Here is a 23859-nt window from a genome sequence, read left to right as displayed (position 1 = left end):
CCTCGGGCTCTGGTGAAGCCAGGCAAGCGCTCAAACACCGAGGTACACTCGAGTCCCGGGCTCGCACGGGTTTAAACGCACTATTTCCCTTGGGGCTCCCCATTTGTTCTGAAAAACCAAAACGAGAGTTTAGAAACCTTTATGTTTCCCCCTAGCTTCCCATCTTTCGGTTGGAGGCCGTAGAAAGGGGAAAGTCAACGCCCTCGGGATGAAGGTGTTCCGCCCGCGCACAGAGCGTGGAAATCTCCCGAGCGTTACCCTCGAGGGCGTCTTCCCTGAATCCACCCTCCCGTGGGCTTGCCTGAAGCCCGCGGCCCGCCGACGGGCGCCCCGGAGGGTGGCAGGGCGAGCGGGCAGGGCGAGGGCGCAGGGCGAGGTGGCAGGACGAGGGCGAGCGGGCCGAGCGAGGTGGCCCGGCGAGGGCGCCGGGCGAGGTGGCAGGACGAGCGGGCAGGACGAGGGCGAGCGGGCCGGGCGAGGGGGCAGGACGAGGGCGCCGGGCGAGGTGGCCGGGCGAGGTGGCAGGACGAGCGGGCAGGGCGAGGGCGCAGGCTGGCGGCCGCGGGCGGAGCGCCGCACGGCGCGGTCCTTCCGCCCGCAGGGGGCGCTGTGCGCGCCGGGCCGCGGCCTACCCCGCGGCGCAGTTAAAGGGCCAGCTGGGCACGTGGCTCGGGACGGCGTGCAGTTTGCGGCCGCTGGGGAGCAGCTCCGAGGCTGGGCGACTCCCGCTGGCCCCTGACGCGCAGCCGGCGCTTGGCCCGACCGGTCGACCGAGGATCACAGCCCGCGCCTGGCCCCATCTGTCGGCGGAGGACCGCAGCCCAGAGACGACGCGGTAGCCATGGCTGAAGCGGCGCCCGGCCGGGTAAGCGCCCCAGCCCTTGGCCGCCGCGTACGAGGGTCTCGTCTCGCCCGACCCGGGGCGCCCCCTCCCCACTCTGGCTTCCGCCCCGCCCGCTGGGGTCACGGGGCCACCGGCCTGGAGTCCACGTAGGGCCGCGGAAGCCAGCGGCCTACATCCCAGGCCCGGTGGGCTAGGCCCTAAGACCGGAGACCGTGACCTGACCCCCTCCCGTGTCCACGCTAGGCCGGAAGCTCAGGTTTCTCCGGAAGGCCTCGAAGGACCCCGCAGAAGACACTGTTCTGCGGCCCAGCAGCCAGGGAGGAGCCAGTGTGAGGCTGCGAAGGGTCAGGCCAAAAACACGTTAGGATTAAAACACCTAGCGACTCTTACTTTTATACTTTTATATTTACTTTTAAACGCAGTTTGCAACAGGTTTTCTAATTTTGTGGCCTTTGGTGTGTGTTTTTTAAAGACTAATGGTTCCTAACCTGTAGGTCGCAACCCCTTGGCTTTGCATATCAGATATTTACGTTATGACTCGTAACAATAGCACAATTACAGTTATGAAGTAGCAACAAAATAATTTTATTCTTGGGGTTGTTTTGCTGGTTCTGTGTCAACTGACATAAGCTGGAGTCATCAGAGACCGAGGAGCATCAGTTGAGGAAATGCTTCTGTGAGATTCAGCTGTACGGCGTTTTCTCAATCAGTGATCAAGGGGGAGGGCCCAGCCCATTGTGGGTGGGGCCATCCCTGGGATAGTAGCCCTGGGTTCTATAAGGAAGCAAGCTGAGCAAACCCTGCAAGGCAAGCCAGTAAGCAGCACCCCTCAATGGCCTCTGTGTCAGCTCCTGCCTCCAGGATCCTGCCCTGTGTGAGTTCTTATCTAGACTTCCTCCAGTGATGAACAGCAATGTGGAAGTATAAGACAGAGAAACACTTTCTTCCCGGATATACTTTTTGGTCATGGTGTTCTGTTGCAGCAATAGAAACCCTAACTAGGACAGGCGTCATCCCAACATGAAGGTCACAGCTATGGAAGGTTAAGAACCACTGAGAGTTTAGCAGTTTTTATGAGGGTAGCTTGAAGCCTGGTGGTGGTGGCGTTCTTTAAACCCACCATTTAGGAGGCAGAGGCAGGCAGTCGGATCTCTTGAGTTTGAGGCCAGGCTGGTCTACACAGTGAGTTACACGACAGCCAAGGTTACACAGAGAAACCCTGTCTCAAAAAAAAAAAAAAAAAAAGCAAACAACAAAAAGAAGAGTAGCTTGGTAATGTTCAGTGTGCCAGTTCAGAGAACATTCTAGAAGGCCTTTCACCTGGAAAAATCTCTCAGTAAGTGGTATTTATTACCAGTACATTTCAGACAAGTTTCTGAAACCTTAGTCTTCTAGAAACTTTTTGAAGGGAACCCCTCCTTTCCTTTAGTTTGCTATGTGGCCTTCTGGGTTCCCCTACTGCAAGGAAGGGGCTCACAGGTTATGGGAGTGGGGCCGTCCAGATGCTCTCTTCCTGGTCGGTCCACCTGCTCTTATCCCTCAGCTGTCTGGCAGTACCTGATATCCCAAGAAACTTGCTAACAGGACAGATCTCAACACGGCCTATCCCATTATTGTAATTACTACAGCTGATACCAAGGGACGCTCAAGTCCCTTACATAAATTAGTGTAGTGTTTGCATGTACCCTACTCATGTGCTCCAAAATACATTAAATCTAATAGTTGCATCGTGGAGAAAATGATGTCAAGGAAAGTGTATACATGTTCAGAACAGATACATTTTTTTTTTCTTTCCAAATATTTTTACTTTTATTCCAGGTTGGGTGAGTCTTTGAATGTAGACCTGTAGGTACATGGACAAAATGCCTTTTTTTTTTTTTTAATGACAATTATACTATTCAGCCCTGCCTGCTCTGGAACTTGCCGTGTAGACTAGACCAGGCTGTCCTTGAGCTCACAGAGATCCTCCTGCCTTTAGTGCTGGGATTAAAGACACGTGCCACTCTACCTGCCTGGTCTCAACTCTTGAGTCTAGGCTAGCCTGGAGCTCACTAGTTCAGTCTGCCCTTGAGCTTTAAGTAATCTCCCTGCCTCAGTTTGTGACGGTTGAGATTATGTGTACGCCGTGCCTGGTTTTCCATGTGGATATTTTGCTGATGTGATTCTCCTGTCTCCTGAGCAGCTTTCTGAGAGGGACAAGCAGCTGTGTAATAGAAGCCTCCTACCTTTTCTTCACCCCAGCCAGATGCAGAGACGAGCTCATACCGCTACTCCCCAGAGATCACACTGTGGACTGTGGTGGCTGCTGTTCAGGCCTTGGAGAAGAAAGTGGAATCTTGCCTGTCCCGCTTGCTGACCCTGGAGGGACGCTCAGGGACAGCAGAGAAGAAGCTGGCTGACTTCGAGAAGACGGCTGTGGAGTTCAGCAGCCAGCTGGAGGGCAAGTGGGCCGTGCTGGGGACCCTGCTGCAGGAGAATGGGCTGCTGCAGCGGCGGCTGGAGAATATGGAGAACCTGCTGCGCAACCGGAACTTCTGGATTCTGCGGCTGCCACCTGGCAGCAAGGGCGAGGTCCCCAAGGTAGCTTTTGGGAGTCCTTAGGTAGGAGCCTATGGGCCTGTGCCTATAAGCATGTAGGTGAGAGTATGACACTGTGGTTTCAGGTGCCCCTGACCTTTGATGATGTGGCTGTGTATTTCTCCGAATTGGAGTGGGACAAACTGGAGGACTGGCAGAAGGAACTCTACAAACATGTAATGAGGGGCAACTACGAGATGCTGGTCTCCCTGGGTAAGGCTGCAGAGGAATACCTGGGCTTCCATCCGGGGATGGCTTCCTGCAGTCTTTGCCTTTGCTTTGGGCAGCCAGACCCAGATCTTTCTTCATGCCCTCCCCATTCTATCTGCAGATTATGCCATCTCCAAACCAGACATCCTCACCCAGATAGAGAGGGGAGAAGAGCCTTGTCCTCCAGGCTCCTGGGTCCAGGAGAAGGGGAGTGAGGAAGAAAGAGTATGCCCAAGGAAACTAAACACTGGTAAGTACTGGCACATATTGGGAGCTGCTGGGGCAAAGTGAACAACAAACAACCTTCCTGGCTATGGACCATTCTAGAGCTGGGAAGGGAACACAGGACCTTTATCCGGAGTGGGCTGCGCAGCGTCTGAGGCTGCTCTGAGTGGAAGTAAACAGCAGGCTTCTCCTTAGAGCTGTAAGGATTCTGCCTCTTTGTAGGAGGCACCCGCACAAAGGGAGTGGTTGTGAGGTCAAAGATGGCAAACACAGGCCAAGAATACAATAGGTATCTCCTACGTGGGCTGATGGTCAATTATGGTAAAGCATAGTGGCATCTACTTTGTGCCACCTTCAGTGGTATCCATGTCCATCTGCCATCACTTGGTCAGCTCTGCCAGAGCAAGAGACAGTTGCTGCTGTGGTGCTCTGGGATGGGATGGCTCCTTGCTGGACAGGGCGGGCCTGCTCCATAGCCAGTGTCTGACAATGGCTCCACATACGGGATATTATTGCCACCTCTGAGGGCTGGGGAGGTTCAGTGTTTAAGAGCACTCAGTGCTCAGAGGACTCATGTTCAGTTCCTAGCATCCACATGGCAGCTTAGAGCTGTCTGTTACTCCAGTTTAGGGAAGCTGGTGGCCTGTGTGGGCAGGAGGCATGCGTGCAGTATACAGACATACATGCAGGCAAAAAACTGAAACACACGCAAATGCATGTATTTACTTATTTTTGTTTTCTTTAAGTTGGGGTCTTACTGTTATGCTCTGACTGTCCTGGAATTCACTATTTAGATCAGGCTGGCCTTGAACTCATGTAGATCTGCCTGTTTCTGCCTTCCAGGTGTTAGAATTAAAGACCTGTGCTACCGTGTTTGGCAATAAAGTAAACACATCCTTTTAAAAAAAAAAAAAGTTTTTAAACAAAGCTGGGCAGTGGTGGCACATACCTTTAATCCCAGCATTGAGGAGGCAGAGGCAAGATGGTCTGCAGAGTGATTCCAGGACAGCCCAGGCTACACACGGAGAAAGCCTGTCTCAGAAAACAAACAACAACAAAACCACAAAACCAAAAATGTAAACATAAGCCAAACTAGAACAAGACTGTAACCACCAAATGATCATCACTGCTCTTCAGTAGTAAGGTTTAGGCAAGCCTGGGCTAGGTTGAGACCCTGTGTCAAGAAGAAAGAAAGAAAGAAAGAAAGAAAGAAAGAAAGAAAGAAAGAAAGAAAGAAAGAAAGAAAGAAAGAGAGAAAGAGAGAAAGAGAAAGAGAGAAAGAGAGAAAGAGAGAAAGAGAGAAAGAGAGAAAGAGAGAAAGAGAGAGAGAGAGAGAGAGAGAGAGAGAAAGAAAGAGAAAAAAAAAAAAAAGCCAGTGGTGGAGATTTTGCCAATCCTCTCCCATTTTCTAGACATAAACACAATATTATCACCCACCTCAGAAAATATCTGGTCCTTATTCTGTTTCCAATAGGAACTTGATTTTAATAACCCAATTTTAGTAACCCAAAGTCAACATACTACGTTGGATTTATGTCTTTTAAATATATAAAAACCCCATCAAATTTCTCCCACATTTTCAACAGTTTTACTGAGGTATAATTTATGTACTATACAATTCACCTATTAAAGTAAAATCCTAGCTCCTAGCTCCTCAGGGTCTGAGGTGGGAAGATTGTAATTCAAAAATAAAACCAGAACACAGAACGAAAAAAACAAAAATAGCCAGGAAAGAATCAGGAGTCCCAAGTTTAAGCAGGGCCTGTAGAACAGACCTGTAGACCTGTTATTCTGGAGGATAGGAGACTTTTAAGTCAAAGCCTGCTTAGCCTACAGAATGAGTTTAAGACCAGCCTGGGCAACTTAGAGAGCTTATCTCAAAAGTAAAAAGTGAGAAACAGGGCTGGTGAGTTGGCTTAACAGGGAACAAGGACATGTGAGACACAAAAAAAGAGGCTTTAGACAGTTGAGCTGTAGGCAATGGGCATGGCCATTGTAGCTTTACATCTATCTTTGGCCTGCTAACCCAGGATCCCAGAGACTCTGCTTTTACTGTGTCCCCAGAATCACTGGTCACCTGTCTTGGAGACCTTGGTATTGTGCTCAATGTTTGTGTTTCTAGGCATCTCTCTGAGTCAAGAGCAGGCCCCAAGTCCAGTGAGCCCTGCCCAGAACGAACCAGAAGAAAGACAGACACCTGAGCAGCAGCAGGAGGAAGCAAGCATGACTCCAAGTAAGCCAGGTGCTGGTGAGTAAGGACAGCTGGACAGCCACACTGGTGTTCTCAGCGTAGGAAACAAGCCAAATGTTAAACTGTGCTGGCTAGGCTCTCGAAAGATGGGCCTCGGAGAGGTAGGTTCGGTGCTTGAGGGCTCAGATGTCTGAGTGGCACCGTTGGAGCCTGGGCGTACCTGTGTGTCTAGAGCGAGGGGAAGAGTGTAGCATAAAGCCTCCTGTAGTGGACTTTTTAAAACTCTATTTGGAGTGTCTACGCCTCCACCTTCTTTCCACCAACCCCCCAGCCTTAGGTAGGAGAGAGGAAAGGTTATTGGGGAGAGGGGGACCAGACCCTTTTATTTCTCCTAGCTATTTAGGATCAAGGGGTTCTTTTAGGGCTCAATCTCTGCCAGCCGCAGACACAGCAGTCTCCTCCACGCTGCTGTGCCCTGGAGAATTTCTCTCGTCTGTCTGCTCCAAACCGCCACACCGTCTCTGGTCTCTGTTCTGTCCACACTGCTACATACCACACACCCAAGACTGAACACCACCACATGCATCTGCTTTTCTCTTTCTTAGCCTTATAACTATACTCTCTGAGTCCTAGACCACGCCCCTCTCCATGCCACACGTGGAAGGCTGTTACCAGCTGGCAGAGATCATGCCCCACATGTGACAATTAACAGGTGTGGACAAAATATGGCCAAACTAAAATCCTACACTTGGGATTAAAACAGAACATATTTATATAACATAAGTTTATGTTTATGAGTTTACAAAGAAACCGAAACTTGCATTCCAGAAGGGTGTGGCTGGGACCTGCTGGAGCTTTTTACAGTGCTCATGTCAACATGGAGGTCTGTGTGCTACCTCCAGTCTGCACACTGCACTTTCTCAGTGTTCTCTGAAATCGACTCAGAGGACATGAGCCTCATGGGCCGAGTTGGGCTCACTTCTCTTCCTTTCTTATTCTTCCTTCTGGCCCCACTCCCAATCCTTGTTGCCTTCCTTCTAGTGGTTTCTTTGTATTTCCCTTCACAACACATGACTTTTCCCTTCTCTGTGTTCCTCCCAGCCCGTGTATGCATGGAGCGCAACTGTGTGCATGGAATTTATGAGAACACTATCCCTGCCCACTGCCCTGGAGCCTACCCAAACCTTCTGTTGTTTTGAGGCTGATGAAGGTGACAGATATGGAGGGAAATGCTATGAGCCTGGGCCTGCCTACGTGGGATTGAGGATGTGGCCTTCATAGCTATATTCTCATCTCAGAAGTCCTCCAGATGGAAGCTGGCAGGCCTCTTCTTCCCGGCAGGCCCGTAAGCCTGTCTGGAGCCTGCTGCAGAAATGGCCACGCCTCCTGTGATACTTGTGTTAAGAATGGCCTTCATCTCCCTCTCCCTCTCCCAGGAATTCCAGAAAACACCAGCTCTTTATCAGTTAAGCAGGAGGAAGACGCTCCAGAGGGCGAGTTGCCACCCTCCCCTCCCACAGATAGCCTGCCTTCTGTGGCGCCAGGTGAGTGAAAGGAGAGGACACCTGCGGCTATGGCAGAGCCTCATAGAAGCCCAGAGGGCCATTTGGTAGTAATAGTTGGCTGGGGTCAACTGGCCTTAGAGGAAAGTCACTCCTTGAAGACAGCCGCATGTCTTAGGCTATTATAAGGTCTCTCAGTCCCACAGTGTGGCTGGGCCTACCTGGGTTCACAGCCTGTGGTAGCTTGCACTTTTCATGCTGACCTATATAGTTTATGTTTAGGTCCTTTACCTGGAGTCCATGGTTTTTGATAGGGTTCAATGCTAGGACCCTTTATTCTCTGAATCTGGGAACCAGAATCCTCACCTCACTCAGCCTGTGTTTTTCATGGCTCTGTCCCTGCCATTGCCCTGTGTCAGATGAGACCTTACAGGAATCACAGGTTGATATGGCAGTGCACACCCTGGTAGATTTGTTTGGGATGGGTAACATACAAGGCCCAAAGGGTGGCTTTTATTTTAATTAATTAATTAATTTATTTATTTATTTATTTATTTATTTATTTTTGAGAAGGGGCTGTGTAGCTGGGTGGCTTTAAAATCCCTGTCTAGCCAAGGCTTGTCTTACATTTGTGGCAACTCTCCCATCTCAGCCTCCTCGGTGTTGGGATTACAGCCACATGTGACCCACAAGGCCCCTTAATCATGATCTGGAAGAAGATGGGGCTCATGGGTGCTTGTCCTCCGATTACAACTGTTATCATCAAAACACGTAGCGTTGCCGTGGCTGACGAGTCTTTTCCTACAGTCCCCGCCTTCTGTCTCCCAGAATCAAATCCTGGACTCCACGGGGTCCCTGGCTCCTGGTTTTGTAGCTTTCTCCCTTCTCTGCTGCTCTTAGCTCAGCTTTCGGGAATGGGTGATGAGATACAAACAGTTGAGTAGTAGATGAGGCAGTGCCCGCCCCATGGTGTCTGGAAAGGACCCCTGACCTGCTCTGATGACACAGAACCTGGGGAAAGGAGGAGAGTTCTGAGTCTGGAACAAGACCTGCTGCGGGGAGCCATCTGGTCCTCCTGGAAGCAGTAATGATTCCTTTGCTAGGTGACGGTGCTGTGACCATCAAGACAGAAGCCCCGTCGGAGGATGAACCTGAGGAGCACCTTCCGGAGTCCGCTAGCCAGCCCATGTATCGAGTCCACAAAAGGCCCAGGAAAAAGACTAGAGGCTCCAGACGGCATCATGCCCAGGGAGTGCCTAGGGTGCAGATTGGGGAACCCGAAGCTGCAGATGCTATGGGAGAACCACCCCGCACCCTTTCCCGGTTACGGGGACGGTCATTCCTGTGCCCTGACTGTGGGCAGAACTTCCGCCTGAAGATTAATCTGACAATCCATCAGCGGACCCACGTAGAAAAGGAGCGCAGCAAGGCTTGGAGTGGCTTGTCTGTGGAGGAAAGTCACTCCACGCTGGAACCAGGAGAGGTGGTGGTGCCTGGCCCTGTCATCCGCTGGGTACCTGAGGAGCCCACAAGCCACCGTTCCCTGGCAAGCCACGCAGTGATGGGCCGAAGGCCAGCAGCTAAGGTTTACCACTGTAGTAAATGCCTGCACTCCTTCCAGCAACGGAAGAGCCTAATACTGCACCAGCGTCAGCACACAGGCAAAAGGCAGGGTTGGCCGACCTGTCCCTACTGTGGCAAGGCCTTCCGCCGGCCCTCCGACCTCTTTCGTCACCAGCGCATCCACACCGGCGAGCGTCCCTATCAGTGTCCCCAGTGTGGCCGGGCCTTCAACAGGAACCACCACCTGACTATCCACATGCAGACACACTTCTGAGGCCAGGCAGTCCTGCTTTTCTCATGCCTCTGTCCTCCAGGAGAGCCCAGCCCTAACGAGGAAGGCTGACCAGGAGCCTGCCGTTACACCCTTTCGCTCTCCTGGCAGGACCTGCATTATCTCAGGGCCTTTCCCTTGTGCCTGACCTGACCTTGGTCTCAATCAGGGATGGATTTGGAGAGTCTGGTTTTGTTTTCCATTCAAATGGGAAGAATCAAGTCTTTTGGTGACTGTAAGTGTGTGACAGGGTGCCTCAGTCTCCTAATTTCTCCTTTTGCACATTCCTGACTTGTAAAAAAACTTAAGATTTAAGGTGTGGCCTTTGGCTGGTATTGTAGTCAGTAGGAACAGAGATTGTATCTTTACAGGATGGGACCAGAGCAGGCTCTTGCTTTATTTTTCTTTTGATTTTTAAACTTTGTTACTCTGAGATTTTTTTTTCCTTTTTCTTTTCTTTTTTTTTTTGGAGACCAGAAGCTGCTGAAGGGCAGGAACTTTCTCCTACCTCATGTGTTGTCAGGGTGGGGGGACCAGCTTAGTGTACACTTGCCTTAGTGGACATGTTCTGAAAGCAGGGTACTCAAGGGTTTTGAGTGCCTGTAGTGCCTCAGTTTCCCCAGCCTCTCCCTCATGTGGCAGTCACATCCCTTACTCTTTTACTGAGTTGTGAGGGAAATGGAAGCTAGGAAGCTCAAGCCTCAGGGTTGACAGTGTGGCTGACCCTTTGTGGCAGGCCTGCAAAAATACCTGAAGGAGAATATAAAGCAAGTCCAGGAAGCACCCGCCTGGGGAACTTTGGGACCTCAGCTAGGGAAACCTTCAGCTTTCTTGAGGCTTATGTGCCTTGTGTGACAAGGAGAAGAGCTCCAGGATGTCACCCTAGAGGTGTGTATCAGAAGAGGCACTAGACAAATATGCCTGGTTTTATCCTGTTAAGTCTGGGTCTCTTTTTTTTGTTGTTGGTCCTTTGCCCTTTGTCCCAGAAAGAAACGTTTAGGAAGGACCTTTCTCTTTTGCTAAGTGGCAGTTCCTTCACTTTCTGGCTGAGCTGGTACTTTAGGGGCCCTTCAAAAGCACAAGCTCAAGACCGGGAATTTGAGGTGATAGTGTCAGACCTGATAGTCTTGAGAATGGGTGGTTTCTTGTGCCTCTTTGGCTCACCACCTTGGGTGCTCCTAGACAGCCTGGTGGGTGCTTCTGAAGCTGGGGTTATGGATCCCAGTTCTCCTGAGAGTTTACTTTCTTGTTTGGCACTCAGCCACCAGAGCACATTCAGGCAGGCTCGGGGTACCTTCGTCCCTGCCTCTGTTATTGATGTCCTTCAGAGCCTTGCCACTCAAAAGTCCTGAAGAGATGAGGCCGAGGGTAACAGTGCCATCATTCCTGGGGCAGGGGTAAGTAAGCAAGCAAGTCTGTGGCAGTTCATGGTTCTGAACTCTACTTGTCTGCTCACCCAACCATTGTTTAGGCCTACAAACAAGACAGCAACCATCAAATGCTCAGACAGGATGTGCACAGTATACCTGTCCCAAGCTTAATCCTCCGCTGGGAATGCTCACTGCTGCTGTCCGGGAGCTCCCTAGGCCTCTTTTCTAATGCTTTAGATGCTCTCTCTGGAAACAAGTATTCTATATTTGAACACAAATTCAAATACTGGGGTGGGGAAAGAGGCTGTGTCATCCTGGCTGGCTGTGGGCTTGCCGTAAATTTCCTGCCTCTATCTCCAGAGTGCCAGGATTTACTTGCCTGTGCCATCATGTCCAACTGGCCTTACTGCGTTTGCCCTGGAATTCAATAGGACACGTTAAGGAACGTTTTGAATTTACAGTGGACAAAGGCTGCTTGGTTGCAGGAGCCCCGCGATGGAGTCCTGATCGGATCCCAGACTCTTCTAGCTCATTTTGTAAAACAAAGAAATGGTTGGGCCACGAAGCCCTAAGAACTATGGAGGTGGCAGTCTCAGCCTAATCGGTGCTCTATAAACACGTTGGAATAAGCAACTGCGTGCTTGTGGCCTAGTTTGTTCTGGGAAGTCTCAGCTGGTGACCTCAGTGGATTGCTTAGTTCTGTGTAGGTGCAGTTAGTAGGTGAATGGAGCCGGACACCTGACGCGCACACCTGCGGGGCCGGGGCTACGCGCTAGCGCGCACAGTGGCTGATGCTCTCGGCTAGCCAATGGAGTCCTGGCTCTCCCGGGGGCGGGGCCTCGCGGGTCAGCCAATGGGTAGCCGGCTCGCGGCGGGTGGGGCCTGCGCTGCAGCGGCGGGAGCGGTGGAGGAGTGGCTGGGAGCTGCCGTCTCCGCGCCAGGTAGACCGCGGCCGGCCGCTCGAGGTCCGCGTGTGTGGTCCAGGAAGGGCTGTCTAGGAAGCTCAACCGCGACTCCCAGACGAGGCCGGATCGGACGCAGCCATGACCGAGGCGGCCCCTGCTCCGGTAAGAGCGGTCCTCACCAATCCTGTGGGGGATGCGCAGCAGTTCCTGAATTCGCCGGGAGGACATCTTAAAATTGTGTCTCAGCCAGGGTCTCGGGGAGGACTAGGGCGCCCATGGCCACTTCATAAACGTCCTGTCTCCTTGCCATGGTTCCGGTCATTTATAATATAGGTTGAGCTTAAATAGGAAATGCCTGGGCCCGGTGCACCGCTGTGGACGTTTTTACTCCACGTGATTGCTTTTCCGGGACCTCTCCGCGTCCCCTCGCAATTATTGGTCACCGAGGATCCATTCCCGAGCTAAGGCCTCTCCAGTTAGACCGCTTGGACCTGAGAACTAGAATGTTGTTCCTGCCTAGGAGAGTCCCACGGCCTTTCAGGCCTGCGATTCCGTTCTGGGTGGATACATACATCCTCGCCTGCTATTTTCTCACAACTCGCAGGAAGGCTTTCCCACTCCTTTTTATAATAGAAGACGTTGGGTAGGCGTGAGATACAGGAACTGCTGAGACACACTGTTCCTGTAGGTCTAGGGCATCTCCCACAGCGATAGCTTTACAGTAATTTCTGAGACATTTCTCCAGGTCAGATTTGTGGCGAGCAATCGCAGAGAAACGAGTGCTTTTCAGACCTGTGGGTTATTTCATCCTTCACCACCTGAGAGAGGAGAGTCCTGATGGCCTTGTAATTGAGAAAACAGAGCTTTAGAAGAATAGTCTATCTTTGCCTTAAACTGCACAGAATTCAGTTCTGGAAGAGGCCTGTTCCAGGATTCATCTGCTGGCCCCACCGAGGAACACCCTGTTCTTTGTCTTGTTTACAGTTATGCATGATACATTGTCCACCTCCCTGAGGCGGGATACTCCCTGGGAATCTTGACTAAGAGGCTGGCTGCCTGCTTTCTCTATTCTTGCTTGGCAGCTAAGATCTAGCTTCCAGTGTGGTGACTGTATGGGCTGTTGGATGAGGTGCCTCAGAGACCTATCGTTCAACTTGACACTAGCTGGAGTGTCCTGGGAGGAGGGAACCTCAACCAAGTACACACCTCCATAAGACAGCTGTAGGCAGGCTTGTCGGGCAGTCTCTTAATTAGTGTTTGGTGTGGGTGGGCCACACCTGGGCTGGAGGGCCTGGGGGCTAGAAGAAAGGATGCGCAAGCCGTGAGGAATAAGCCAGTAAGCAGCACCCCTCAGTGGCCTCTGCATCAGCTCCTGCCTCCAGGTTTCTGCCTTGCTTGAGTTTTCCCTGACTTCCTTCAGTGATACACAGTGATGTGGAAGTGTGAGCAGAATAAACCCTTTCCTCCCCAAGTTGTTTTTGGTCATGATGTTTCACAGAAACCCTAACTAAGACAACCAGTATCTCAGGCAGGTTAGTTAAGCCGCTGCACCCTTAGAAATCACCAAGGGCCTCACTTTGGGGGAAGCTGCCCTAAGAGGGGGTGAGGGTGCTGGGCTGTGGTGTCACAAAACACCTTTAATTCCAGCACTCAGAAGACAGGGGCCTATGGATCTATGAGTTCAAGGCCAGCCTGGTCTACACAGAAACCCTGTCTCTGGGAGGGGTTGGGGTTGGGTGTGAGCGCTGAGATTGCCATTGGGTGTGTAGGTTTTGTGTCCTTGCTGTCGGGCTGTGTCCCCAGAGGAAGGAAAGGTGGTGAAATAAGTGCTGGAACTAATGTAAGGGAAGATTAAACCCGGTATACATTTGCATCCTCTTTTAGTACCCATTGCAATGAGTCTAGGCTCAGTTTCCTCCCAGGAAGGGTCTAGTGTCTGTGGTCTTTGACTGGGATCTGACCAGGGAGGGGGCTAAACCTATTCCAGAAGATACTGCTCTTCCTATATTTGAGAATGTTCTGGTCTGCCTTCCGGAAGCTAACATATCTCCTTGTCTCTGGTCCTAGGACTGGCATGTGGGGACTGACCTCCAACAGCAGGCCCAGATCCAGTCTGCAGAGATCTCCCTTTTAGCTCTCCTGGCTGCTGTTCAGGCAGTGGAGAAGAAAACGGTGTCCCAGGCTGTCCACCTTCAAAGCCTGGAAGTGCGAACAGGGTCAGCCGAGAAGAAGCTGGCTGACTTCGAGAAGACAGCTGTGGAGCTCAGCAGCCAGCTGGAGGGCAAGTGGGCCGTGCTGGGGACCCTGCTGCAGGAGTACGGGCTGCTGCAGCGGCGGCTGGAGGACCTGGAGAACCAGATGCAAAACCGGAACTCCTGGGTCCTGAGGCTGCCCCCCAACAGCAAGGATGAAGCCCCCAAGGTATTCAGAGAGTAAAGAAAGGCCTCCAGGCTGAACTCTGGCGCTTAGTACTGGTCACCATGGGCTTTAAGGGGCTTTTAAAAACCGTCAGGGCAGTGTAACATCAGAAAGGTGTCCGCTTAGGAATAGCAGGTTGTTGAGAAGTGGATGTTTGAGCAGCAATAGTTGTCTTATTCCAAAATAACCTTTTTAAAGAATTATTTTGCTAGATGGTGGTAGCACATGCCCTTAGTCCCAGCATTTGAGAGGCAGAGGCAGGCGGATCACTAAGTTTGAGGCCAGTCTGGTCTACAGAGTAAGATAGCCAGGGCTACATAGAAAAACCCTGTCTTTAAAATTTGGCTGGATAGGCGGGTGGCACACGCTTTTAATCCCAGCACCCAGGGAGGCACAGGCAGGTGGATCTCTGTGCGTTCAAGGCCAGCCTGGTCTACTAAAATGTGGTGGGGCTTGCGAGGTGGCTCAGAGGTTGAGCTCGGGCTGCTCTTGCCAAGTTCCTGAGGTTGATTTCTGGCAATCACGGTGGCTCAGAACCATCCATAACGGGATCTGGTGCCCTCTTCTGGCAAGCGTGTGTGCATGCAAGGCAGAACACTGTATACATAATAAATAAATAAATCTTTAAAAAACATGTGGTGGGCAGAAGCTAGCATTTGGTCAATGGTGCCCACAGTTTCGGAGCTGGTTCTGGCTGGTTTCTGAAAGGGTGTGGGGGACTTGTATTCCTCCAGATTTCTGTGACTGCTGAGGAGATGGCTGGGTGTTTCCAGGAGCACCAGGAAGGCAGCCCAGAAGACTGGCAGAAGGAGCTCTGCAAGCATGGAGCAAAGGAAAGCCAGGAGGTGCTGGGCTCTCTGGGTAAGAGAGGTCCCCAGGGGCTTCCAAGTGTGTCTGCATTCTTTTCCTCAGTGTGTTGAGACTCTTGAATCTGAAAGCCAGAGCAAATTGGTCCTCTGCTTTCAAGCTAGTAGAAGGTATCCATAATTCCTGTCTTTAGAATTAAAGTGTAGACATGCTTCTATTTTGTGTGGGGGGTGGTTTTACCCGCATGTGTATCTGTACATCATATGCTTGCCTGATGCCTGCAGAGGTCAGAAGAGGGCATTGGATCCCCTGGAACCAGATTACAAGTGGTTGGTGGTGAGCTTCTGTAGATGAGCTCAGAATCGAGCCTGGGTCCACAGGAAGAGCAGTCAGTGTTCTTAACCACGGAGCAGTCTGTCTAGCCCCATGGTCATGCTTTGAAAAGGTGTGTTAGGTCTGAGAAGTGAGGGCCAGCAGTAAATACTAGGTCCTCCAGCCAAGTGTGCAGGAGGAGTGTTTTGGTGTAAGGCTTGTTGGTTATTGGGATCCCCTGGGCAAGGCCTGAAACCCCAGCCTTTTAATTATGCAAGTACATTCTTACATAAATATGTTTTTACTTAGCAGTGCAGAGGTCAAGTGTTTCTCTCTCCAAACAGGATCTCCCTTATGTATAGCCCTGGCTGGCCTAGAACTTACTATATAGGCCAGGCAGGCTTTGAACTTGTAGCTGTCAATCTGCCCCTGAGTGCTGGAATTACAGTTGTGCACCACCAGGCCCAATTTAAAAGGCTTTGCATTGGCTGGAGAGATGGCTCTGAAGCTAAGAGTGCACGTTCCTATCCAAAGGTCCTGATCTGGACACCCATATCAGGCAGCTGTGAGCTGCGGTAGCTGTAGCCCTGGGGCACCCAACACCTGCCGTCCTCTGAGCACACTGTACTCACGTGTACAGATACATATGTGTGTGTGTGTGTATCTATATGTATATGTATAACGTTTTGTTTTTTAACTTCTCTTTACTGGCCATCTCCCCCATGCCCCTCCCAGCATAGCTGCTATTCTTATTATTGGTGTCTGTACTCAGAGACCTTACAAAGTGTATGTGAAAGTCAGAGGACAACTTGTGGGAATCACTTTTCCCCTTCTGTTGTGTGGGTTCCCGGAATCTACCTCAGGTCATCAGACTTTGCAGCAAAGTGCTTTAGCCAGGAGTTATGTTGCTTTTGGCTTTTTTCTCTGAAGCTTGATGTGCCATCTGTTAAAAACCAGATTTCCCAGCTGTTTGAGTAAAATTATGGAAGGCAGCCTGGGCAGGGGAGCTGGGCACACACAGCTGGGCAGCATCTTCCTAGGATGGCTGGATTACAGGTGCCTCTGGAACAACAGAAAGCTGACCCTGTATTTCTGGGTCAGAACCTAACATAATATTTAAGCATGTTATTGGTAGCTATACATAGTTGTGGCTTGAAATTTAGATGTTCTCTACTTTTTCTTTCTTTCTTTCTGTAGCTTTTAACATCTCTTATGGGGGTGCATGATGTGCTGTGGTGTGGACATAGAGCTTAGAGAGTGGCACAGATTAGTGAGGTCACTTGTCCCTTGAAGGACACCTGTCTCAGGGTACTGTGCTCATAGGCTGCCTCAAAGAGGTTGCTAAACCCCATGCCCAAATAATGCAGCTTGAACAGGATGGCTCCTTGCTCCTGCCAGGCTTGTTTGGCAGTGTCACAGACCCTGGTGCCTTGCAGCTTGCTGCGCTCCCTTTCCTAGCGAACAGCCTTGCCACGGAGGTCAAGGTGACCACTAGAAAGCAGGTAGAAACTACGCATGGCAGAACACACCTTAAACCCCAATACTCAGGAGGCAGAAGCAGATAGAACTTTGTGAGTGTGTCTCCCAAGACAAAACAAAACAAAAAACATATTAGGGCCACTCAGAGAAACCGGTCTTGGGGGGAAAAAATTACTGGGAGGGAAAAAATAATTGCCCTTGTCTCTTAGATATTTATTTCCAGTTTAACAAGCAAAGTTAGTACTTAGGTACTATAAATATTAATCCATTTAATCTCTTCCGGCTTTTGTCTTTTCATATATATATAGGTGAAGAAACTAAGTCAAGAGACGCTAGGTAAATTAACAGAGATCATATAGCTGAAAAAACCTGAGCTCTTAGATCCTATTGGTTATCTGCTGGAAGGAGAACTGATAGGCACATGATCTGTATTTTGGAGGGATCTGTTTGCCCAGTCAAACTCCAGCTGCTCTTTCCTACAGAAAAGGCATGGTAGTGAGAGAAGGCTGCTGGTCATTCAGAAGCAATGTCCCCAGCTCTCCTGACTGCCTACCATACCGAATGTTAGCCTGGTTAGAAATCCCGGTATCTGTTCTGCCTTTGCTGGGCTCTGTGGTTCTCTTGGGAGTACCTTGTCACTGGTCCTAGACAGAGACTGTGACAGGAAAGGCCATGACATCGGATACCCCTGGGACTTCTCTTTTCCTTAGAAACAGGCCAGCTGGAATCTGCCCCGAGTGTTCTTCCCTGGATCAAGCAAGAGGAAGAGGCATATGAGAAGAGTCTGCAGGAGACAACCAGTGCATACATATGCTCAGGTGAGGCCCAGGAACAGGCTGCATTTCTGGGTCCCTGAATGTATGGGGCCTTTTGTATGTGTGTCTGGAAGCGGCAGTGAGCAGGCCTCCTGTGTTGTCTCTCTGCTGGGTGTACTGTGGACATCCTCCCACAGAGTTGCATGAAATTGTCATTTTGTTCCCACAGTCTCCTGGCTTTGCTTTATGAACTGTAGCTGGCATGGTACTAGGCGGGCCCTGCAAGGACTGACTGATGCATAGGACACAGCTCCCCATCCCCACAAGGACACTTCAGTTAAAAGAAAAGATAACCACAAGTTAATAGTAAGAAGAGGAGACCACGCCTGAGCCAGAGAGCCCTTTGAGAATGAAGAAAAAATTGTGAGCAGTGTCCTCAGAAGGCGTGCATGCTCACAGTGTATTTACAGGCAGAGGCCTTCTGTAATCAGGCTGTGGTAGGCACACTGTCTTGTTCATGGTTTGGGGGCAGAGAATTGGGGTTGTCGGGGAGCATCAGCTGGAGCTGCTCTTGGGAGGCTGTGCAGTATGGATGAGACAGACATTAAGCAGAGGCGCACAGTCAGCTGCAAGGGCATCTGGATGACCTGCGGGTGACTCAGACTGAGAGCCTCCAGGAACAGGCTCATGTGAGCCTCAGGCCTTTGACACCAAAGAACAGAGGTTCGGGTGTCTTGTCTCCAGAGCTTGTGGCGGAAATGACTCATTGCTGTGTTTAATCCCACCAGAAACCTGGCTGTCTACTAAGAAAAGGACCCTGGAGGGAGAGTCCATGGCACCGGCACCATCCTGGGCAACTGAGGGGAGAGCTGGCAGGGAGGACTTTGAGCAGGGAACCTGTGGGGATCTGCTCCCTGTTTCCAGGGAAAGAGAGGTGGCGTCCCTGTCCCGAGGCCCTCAGAGTCAACCTGTGCCAGCCACCGAGGGCGCCGAGAGCGTGCAGAGCTTCAGTGCCAGAGAGCTCAGCGCGCAGCACGGACACCCACACCACGGCTCTCAGCCCTTTGCTGGTCTCCAGGCTCCCCAGAGCGCTCCACCGCAGGTCGCTCTCTCCAGGAACCGCCGTGCACCCGCAGCCCATCGTGCCTACACCTGTGTCCAGTGTGGCAAGAGCTTTGTCCACCAGTCAACACTTACCACGCACTATCGCACTCACACTGGGGAGAAGCCTTACAAATGTGCCGAGTGTGAGAAGCGCTTTGGCCGCCTGTCCACGCTGCTGGAGCACCAACGCACCCACACCGGAGAGCGGCCTTTCCCGTGTGCGCAGTGCGGCCGTCGTTTTGGGCGCCTGTCCACTCTGGTGGAACATCGGCGCACCCACACGGGTGAGAAGCCATTTCCATGTACCCAGTGTGACAAACGTTTCACGCGCCTGGCCAACCTGACCGTGCACCAGAGCGTGCACTCTGGCGAGCATGCTTTCCAGTGCACCCAGTGTGGCTCTTGCTTTACGCACAAGCCCAGTTTCCTGCGGCACCTGCGCAGCCACTCTCAGGAGAAGCGGTTCACCTGTGGCCAGTGTGGCAAGAGCTTCACCTGTCGCTCGTGGCTGGTGCGCCACCAGGGCAGTCATGCTCGCTCAGCCTCCCCGGCTCTCGTGGCCTGTGAGAAGAGCTCACCAAGTTTCGCGTCGCCTGCAGGTCTCCTGAAAGGTTCAGCTAGGGTAAAGTTCACCAGAGACCCTTCCGTCTCACCCAGATCCAAGGACACTGAGGCCAGTCAGGACTACAGAGCATACAGTGGAGGTCAGCAGCTCAGCAGCCATGGGCAGGAAGGTCTGGTGGGCTCTCTGCATAATTGTCTGCCTGTAAAGATGGAGAAGGCAGGGTAGCACTCAGCTCTATAATGAGGCCACTAGGACACGGGGACACTGGGTCCCCTTGAATCCCAGCTGCCTCTCCTGAGGGGAAGGAACTTGTTGGGTCAGATGGGTGGTCCCTATCATTGGCTAGGCTTCCCAGAGGTGACTCCCATGGACCACAGGTGCCAAGTGTCCCTGGGAACCTTGCTGCAGATAAGCTTTGTGTACACAGGAAATGCTGCAGAAGCAGTGGAAGGGAAGAATGAAGAGTGTTATCTGCCAGCAGCTGAAGAGTTCCCTGGGATCCTGGTGGCCGCCATCACCGTCTTACCAGTTTAGGCAGCAACACGGGCTTTTCACCTGTCAAAGGTGGCTGGCCAGTTAGGCATGATGCAGTTTTGAAGAATTGAGTGGCTCGGTTTCTGCTTTACAAGATTTCCCTAGCGCGGGGGCTGAGGATGTGACTCAATAGTGTTCGTCTAGCATGCGTGGATGGAGCCGTGGTTAGATCGCCAGCATCAAGTTAAGCTGGCTGTGATAGCACATGCCTGTAAACTTCATGTTCCTGTGAAAACAGGAGGATCAGAAGTACAAGGTTGAGTCTGGCTACATGAGACCCTGTTTCAAAAAACAGAAAAAAAATATCCTTACGAGTTCGAAGTCCTAGTTGTCAGATAGCCCATCTTTCTCACCAGTGGCCACTGCTTGTGTAACAGCATGTGTATTACCGAAGACTAAGTAGGGGGACTGGGGCTGTTAGTGTCATTGACCCTGCTTTGGAGGACTGGGTAAACAGGCCTGTGCTGCTTGCTATGCACTCTGGATCGTCTGTCCAGAGCTGGTTTTCACCGAAGGTCTGTGTAGCCAGTTTTGCTATTTGTGGTTTCTTCTTTTTCCTATCCTTTATCCCCACCCCCACCCCACCCCACCCCACTCCTGTTTCACCCCCTACATCTAGATCGAAACAAGTATAGAGAGGAGGGAGGAATTAGAAAAACCCTGAATCTAATTTCTTTCCTTTTGTTTCTTCTTTGACCATGGCTACTAAGAACGTAAACCACCATCCTAAATGCCAACAACCATCCCCAACGAGGCCTCCTGGGGCTAACATTTGTATACCCTCTGAAAAGTTCCCAGAATTCCAAATGTCACAAAATTGAAAAAACTACCTTCAGCTGGCAAACCACACCTCTGCTAGTGCACCAGGAAATGACAGTCGGCTGCTGTGGACATCCCCATACCTGGGATTAAAACCAAAAAACATTGTTGTGATAGTTCTGTGTTTTATAGAGAAACCAAAATTCCAGAAATGTCACTACATTTCCCCCCTTGTTTTAAGCCATTAATTATGCTGAGTATAACAAGATTGTATAAACAGAGACATTTTCAGTGTTGTAAGTACTTTTCAGGTTAGTGGCCAAGGTTTTTGGGAGATCTCTCCTGCTCAGTTCTAATCTTTATCTGTTTTGATGGTATCCACAGTTTTTGATTTCCTGTGGAAATATAAGCAAATCTGCAGCCCCAACACAAAAGTTCCACTGGCTTCCATTCTGATGTTAACACATCCTTATAGGATGTAGTGTGTAGACTGATTTAATTTCAGAGGTTTTTTTATAACCCAGTGTCTCTTGACTGCTGCTGTTCCTTTCTCATTACCATTCAGAAAATTTAAAGTTAGCAGAGCACTATTTAGTCTATCCTTGGTCCTACAGAATTGTGTGGTGTACCTGTAATGGGCTTTATATTATAATATGCTAAGAATTGCTTCATCTTACTGGAGACATGCAGGGCCATTGTCAGTCTTTATTTGTACTTTATTTGCCATTACTTCCAATAAACGTGTAATTACAGACTCAGCCTTCTCAGAACTCAAAGCAGTTGCCCATTGAAACCCTGAATATGTATCAGTGGTATGGGTTGGTGTACAAACTTCCAAATTCGGCAAAATGAGACACATCTATCTTCCATATTTCATTTCTTTTGGTAACCCTAGGGTTACTTCTGGTGGACAACAGAGTTTAGTTATACAGAGAACAAGTAGGGTATTGTCCTATAGTTTCTTTGTCTTGTTGCCAGACAAATTTTTTTCTTGAAACTTGAGCTGTTAGCATGGTGTTTTTCATGAAATTTTGAGGTGTCTAACAGATTTCCTATTAATAATTGGCCAAGTTCTTCACCTTGTGCAGGACCTGGCAAGCCTGTATGAGATCAAATATGGGTGATAAATACTGGATAGGTTTTAATTTCTGATTGACTGTTGCAGTGTATAAATAACAAGGTTACTTCTGAATTATGCAGAATAAATTCAGCAGTTTCTATATGGAAAGCAACTTCCTGCATTGATTATGTTAAGAGATTCAGGAAAATCTGATAATGCCATAAAGATTGCGTACAGCTCTGATTTTTGAACTGAAGTGTTTGGACTTTGGATCACTTTGCTTATTTTGTCTGTCTTTTAGCCAGCCATTCCCACCGTATTTACATCAGTATAGAATCTAGGTGCTTCAGGAATTAAATGTTCCCTTTACAAAATGTGGGAGAATCCAATTAGTTCTTTTTATAAACTAAGATGCTTGCTAGGATATTTGCTGTTAATTTCTCCCAGATAGTTGCTGCAAGATCTTTGCCAATGACATAATCTCAGCATTAGTGCAAGGTACGACGATTTCTGCCAGGTCTGTTCCTAACAACTGACATAGTCTTATTCTACCTTTTGTGATTAAATCAGAAACTTTTTCTGTGTAAGTCTTTAATTTTGTATGCCAAGAAAATCTATTCTTCCTTTTGCATAATGAGCCCAGTAGGAGAATGAGTTGAAGACAAAATAACCAAAATGAAATCAAGTTTGGGATCTATGCAACCCACATACACATCTTGCAGTCTCTGTTCTACCAGAGTTAACTCTTGCTCTGCTTCAGCTGTTAAACATGGACTGTGTAAGGCCAAATCTCCTTGTCATGTTTGTAACAAATTACTTAACTCATGAGTAGCTATTCCAGTGGTAGGCTGTAGCCAATTAATATCTTCCATTAATTTTTGAAAATCACTAGGAGTTTGCAACTGATCTTTTCTGAGCTGTGCCTTTTGTGGTTGAGTTTTTGTTGACTTATTTTAGAACCCAAATAGTTAATAGAATCTCTTTCTAGTTTTTCAGGAGCAATCTGTAGCCCCCAGAAGAGCAGAATTCTTTGTGTTTCCTTAATAATTCATAGGCAATATCCTCAGCCCATTATTTATCATTACATGAATATTTTGTTGGCTGGCTGACATAGATACTTTAGAGAAAATGTTTAAGGAAACAGAATTCCGCACAAAATACTGACATAAAATTGGACTGACATAAAGTTAACATTCTCTGTGGATGAACTTTCCATTAATATCTTTTACATGTCTTAGTGGATTACTGCCTTCATCTGCTAACCTATGCGGAGTCCTAGAAGCCTCTAGACTCCGTTCAATATAATTTAGGCCTAAAATGTGTTCAGCCTCTGAGACTTACTGCTGAATAAGCTCATCCTTTCTAGCTCTTTCTGAACTCTGGCTGGCCACTTCAGCTCAGCTGGGTGGCTCAAAAACTCCTCTTCAAGCTGACTGATTTAAATTGGCTTCTCTCACTTCTGCGTGGCTGTGCTTGGCTCTGCATGGCCTCACTAAATTTGACAGTCTTCTGGCTCTTATTTTCTAGCTGGTCTTCTTTCCCCCTTTGTCTAGCTTGTTCTCTCTTCAACCTGTGTGAGGATCAGGAACTGTGGAAGGATGGGTGAGGGCAACGGAGCCCACACAGAATCCCAGGAACCAGACTCCAGAGACCACACTCCTGGTGCAGGTCTGACTTTATTATCCAGTGTAAAGGCCTTTAAAGGACTGAAGGCCAATCAGACGATTCCATGCTAGCCTCAAGCACCAGTAACAGGTTGGTGCAACTATGAGGAAATGTGGGAGATGGGGAGAGGCAATGTCACCTTAGGAGACTTCCAGAAAGAAGGGGGAAGCAGTCACCGCCCCAGCCTCAGATCCATTGGGAGACCTCACTGGTGTGCTAGGAGTCCCAAGTGCATCAACACTGTGCAGTGGATCAGGACCTTTCGAGGAGTCTAGAAGTCGCTGACACTTCACTCCCCATTCCTTGGGCCTCCAGAAGCCTTACTTCGACATTCCCTACAAACCCGGCTCTGTAAAACAGTCCTGGTAAAATTGCCTCTGAATTCCACGAACTGAACTGCCTGGAACTCACCCCTACTTTACTGCCTTTCAACTCCCTGACTCAGCTGAACTGCCTGAAAATAACTGAGATCTGCACGCCTGTCTCCTTGCTGGGATTACAGGCGTGCACCACCACACCCAAGCTTTTCTTTACCTGAAACTTGCTCTATACCAGGCTGGACTTGAACTCTAGAAATCTGCTTGCCTCTGTCTCCTGGCATTAAAGAAGTGTCTGTGTTCCAGCCAGCGTAGCCATGTTGCTGAATTAAAATTCCTCTATACCATCCTACTCAGGCAAGGAGATGGTAACAAAAAAAAAACAAAACCAATCTTTTAAATCAGTTAAAATAGGCCAGGCCTTAG

At 49.8% G+C, this 23859-nt stretch overlaps 2 protein-coding genes across 2 annotated transcripts; both read left to right on the top strand.

Annotated features, from left to right (window-relative positions):
* Positions 1-725: 725 nt before the first annotated feature.
* On the top strand, positions 726-11386 carry Znf783 (zinc finger protein 783). The gene is made up of 7 exons (XM_021663225.2): positions 726-865; positions 3086-3424; positions 3508-3634; positions 3753-3881; positions 5979-6104; positions 7484-7591; positions 8653-11386. Exons 1-7 carry the CDS (start codon positions 842-844, stop codon positions 9384-9386), a joined length of 1587 nt encoding a protein of 528 aa, XP_021518900.2. The 5' UTR covers positions 726-841; the 3' UTR covers positions 9387-11386.
* Positions 11387-11509: 123 nt separating this feature from the next.
* On the top strand, positions 11510-21167 carry LOC110565522 (zinc finger protein 398-like). Its single transcript, XM_021663218.2, has 5 exons — positions 11510-11820; positions 13726-14079; positions 14811-14937; positions 17385-17492; positions 18218-21167. The coding sequence occupies exons 1-5, from the start codon at positions 11797-11799 to the stop codon at positions 19321-19323; spliced, it is 1719 nt and encodes a 572-aa protein (XP_021518893.1). The 5' UTR covers positions 11510-11796; the 3' UTR covers positions 19324-21167.
* Positions 21168-23859: the final 2692 nt, after the last annotated feature.

This window comes from Meriones unguiculatus, chromosome 3, assembly GCF_030254825.1.
Source record: "Meriones unguiculatus strain TT.TT164.6M chromosome 3, Bangor_MerUng_6.1, whole genome shotgun sequence".
Classification (NCBI taxonomy): Eukaryota; Metazoa; Chordata; class Mammalia; order Rodentia; family Muridae; genus Meriones; species Meriones unguiculatus.
Note: the sequence above shows the minus strand (reverse complement) of the source record. Positions and strands in the feature narration are given on the sequence as shown.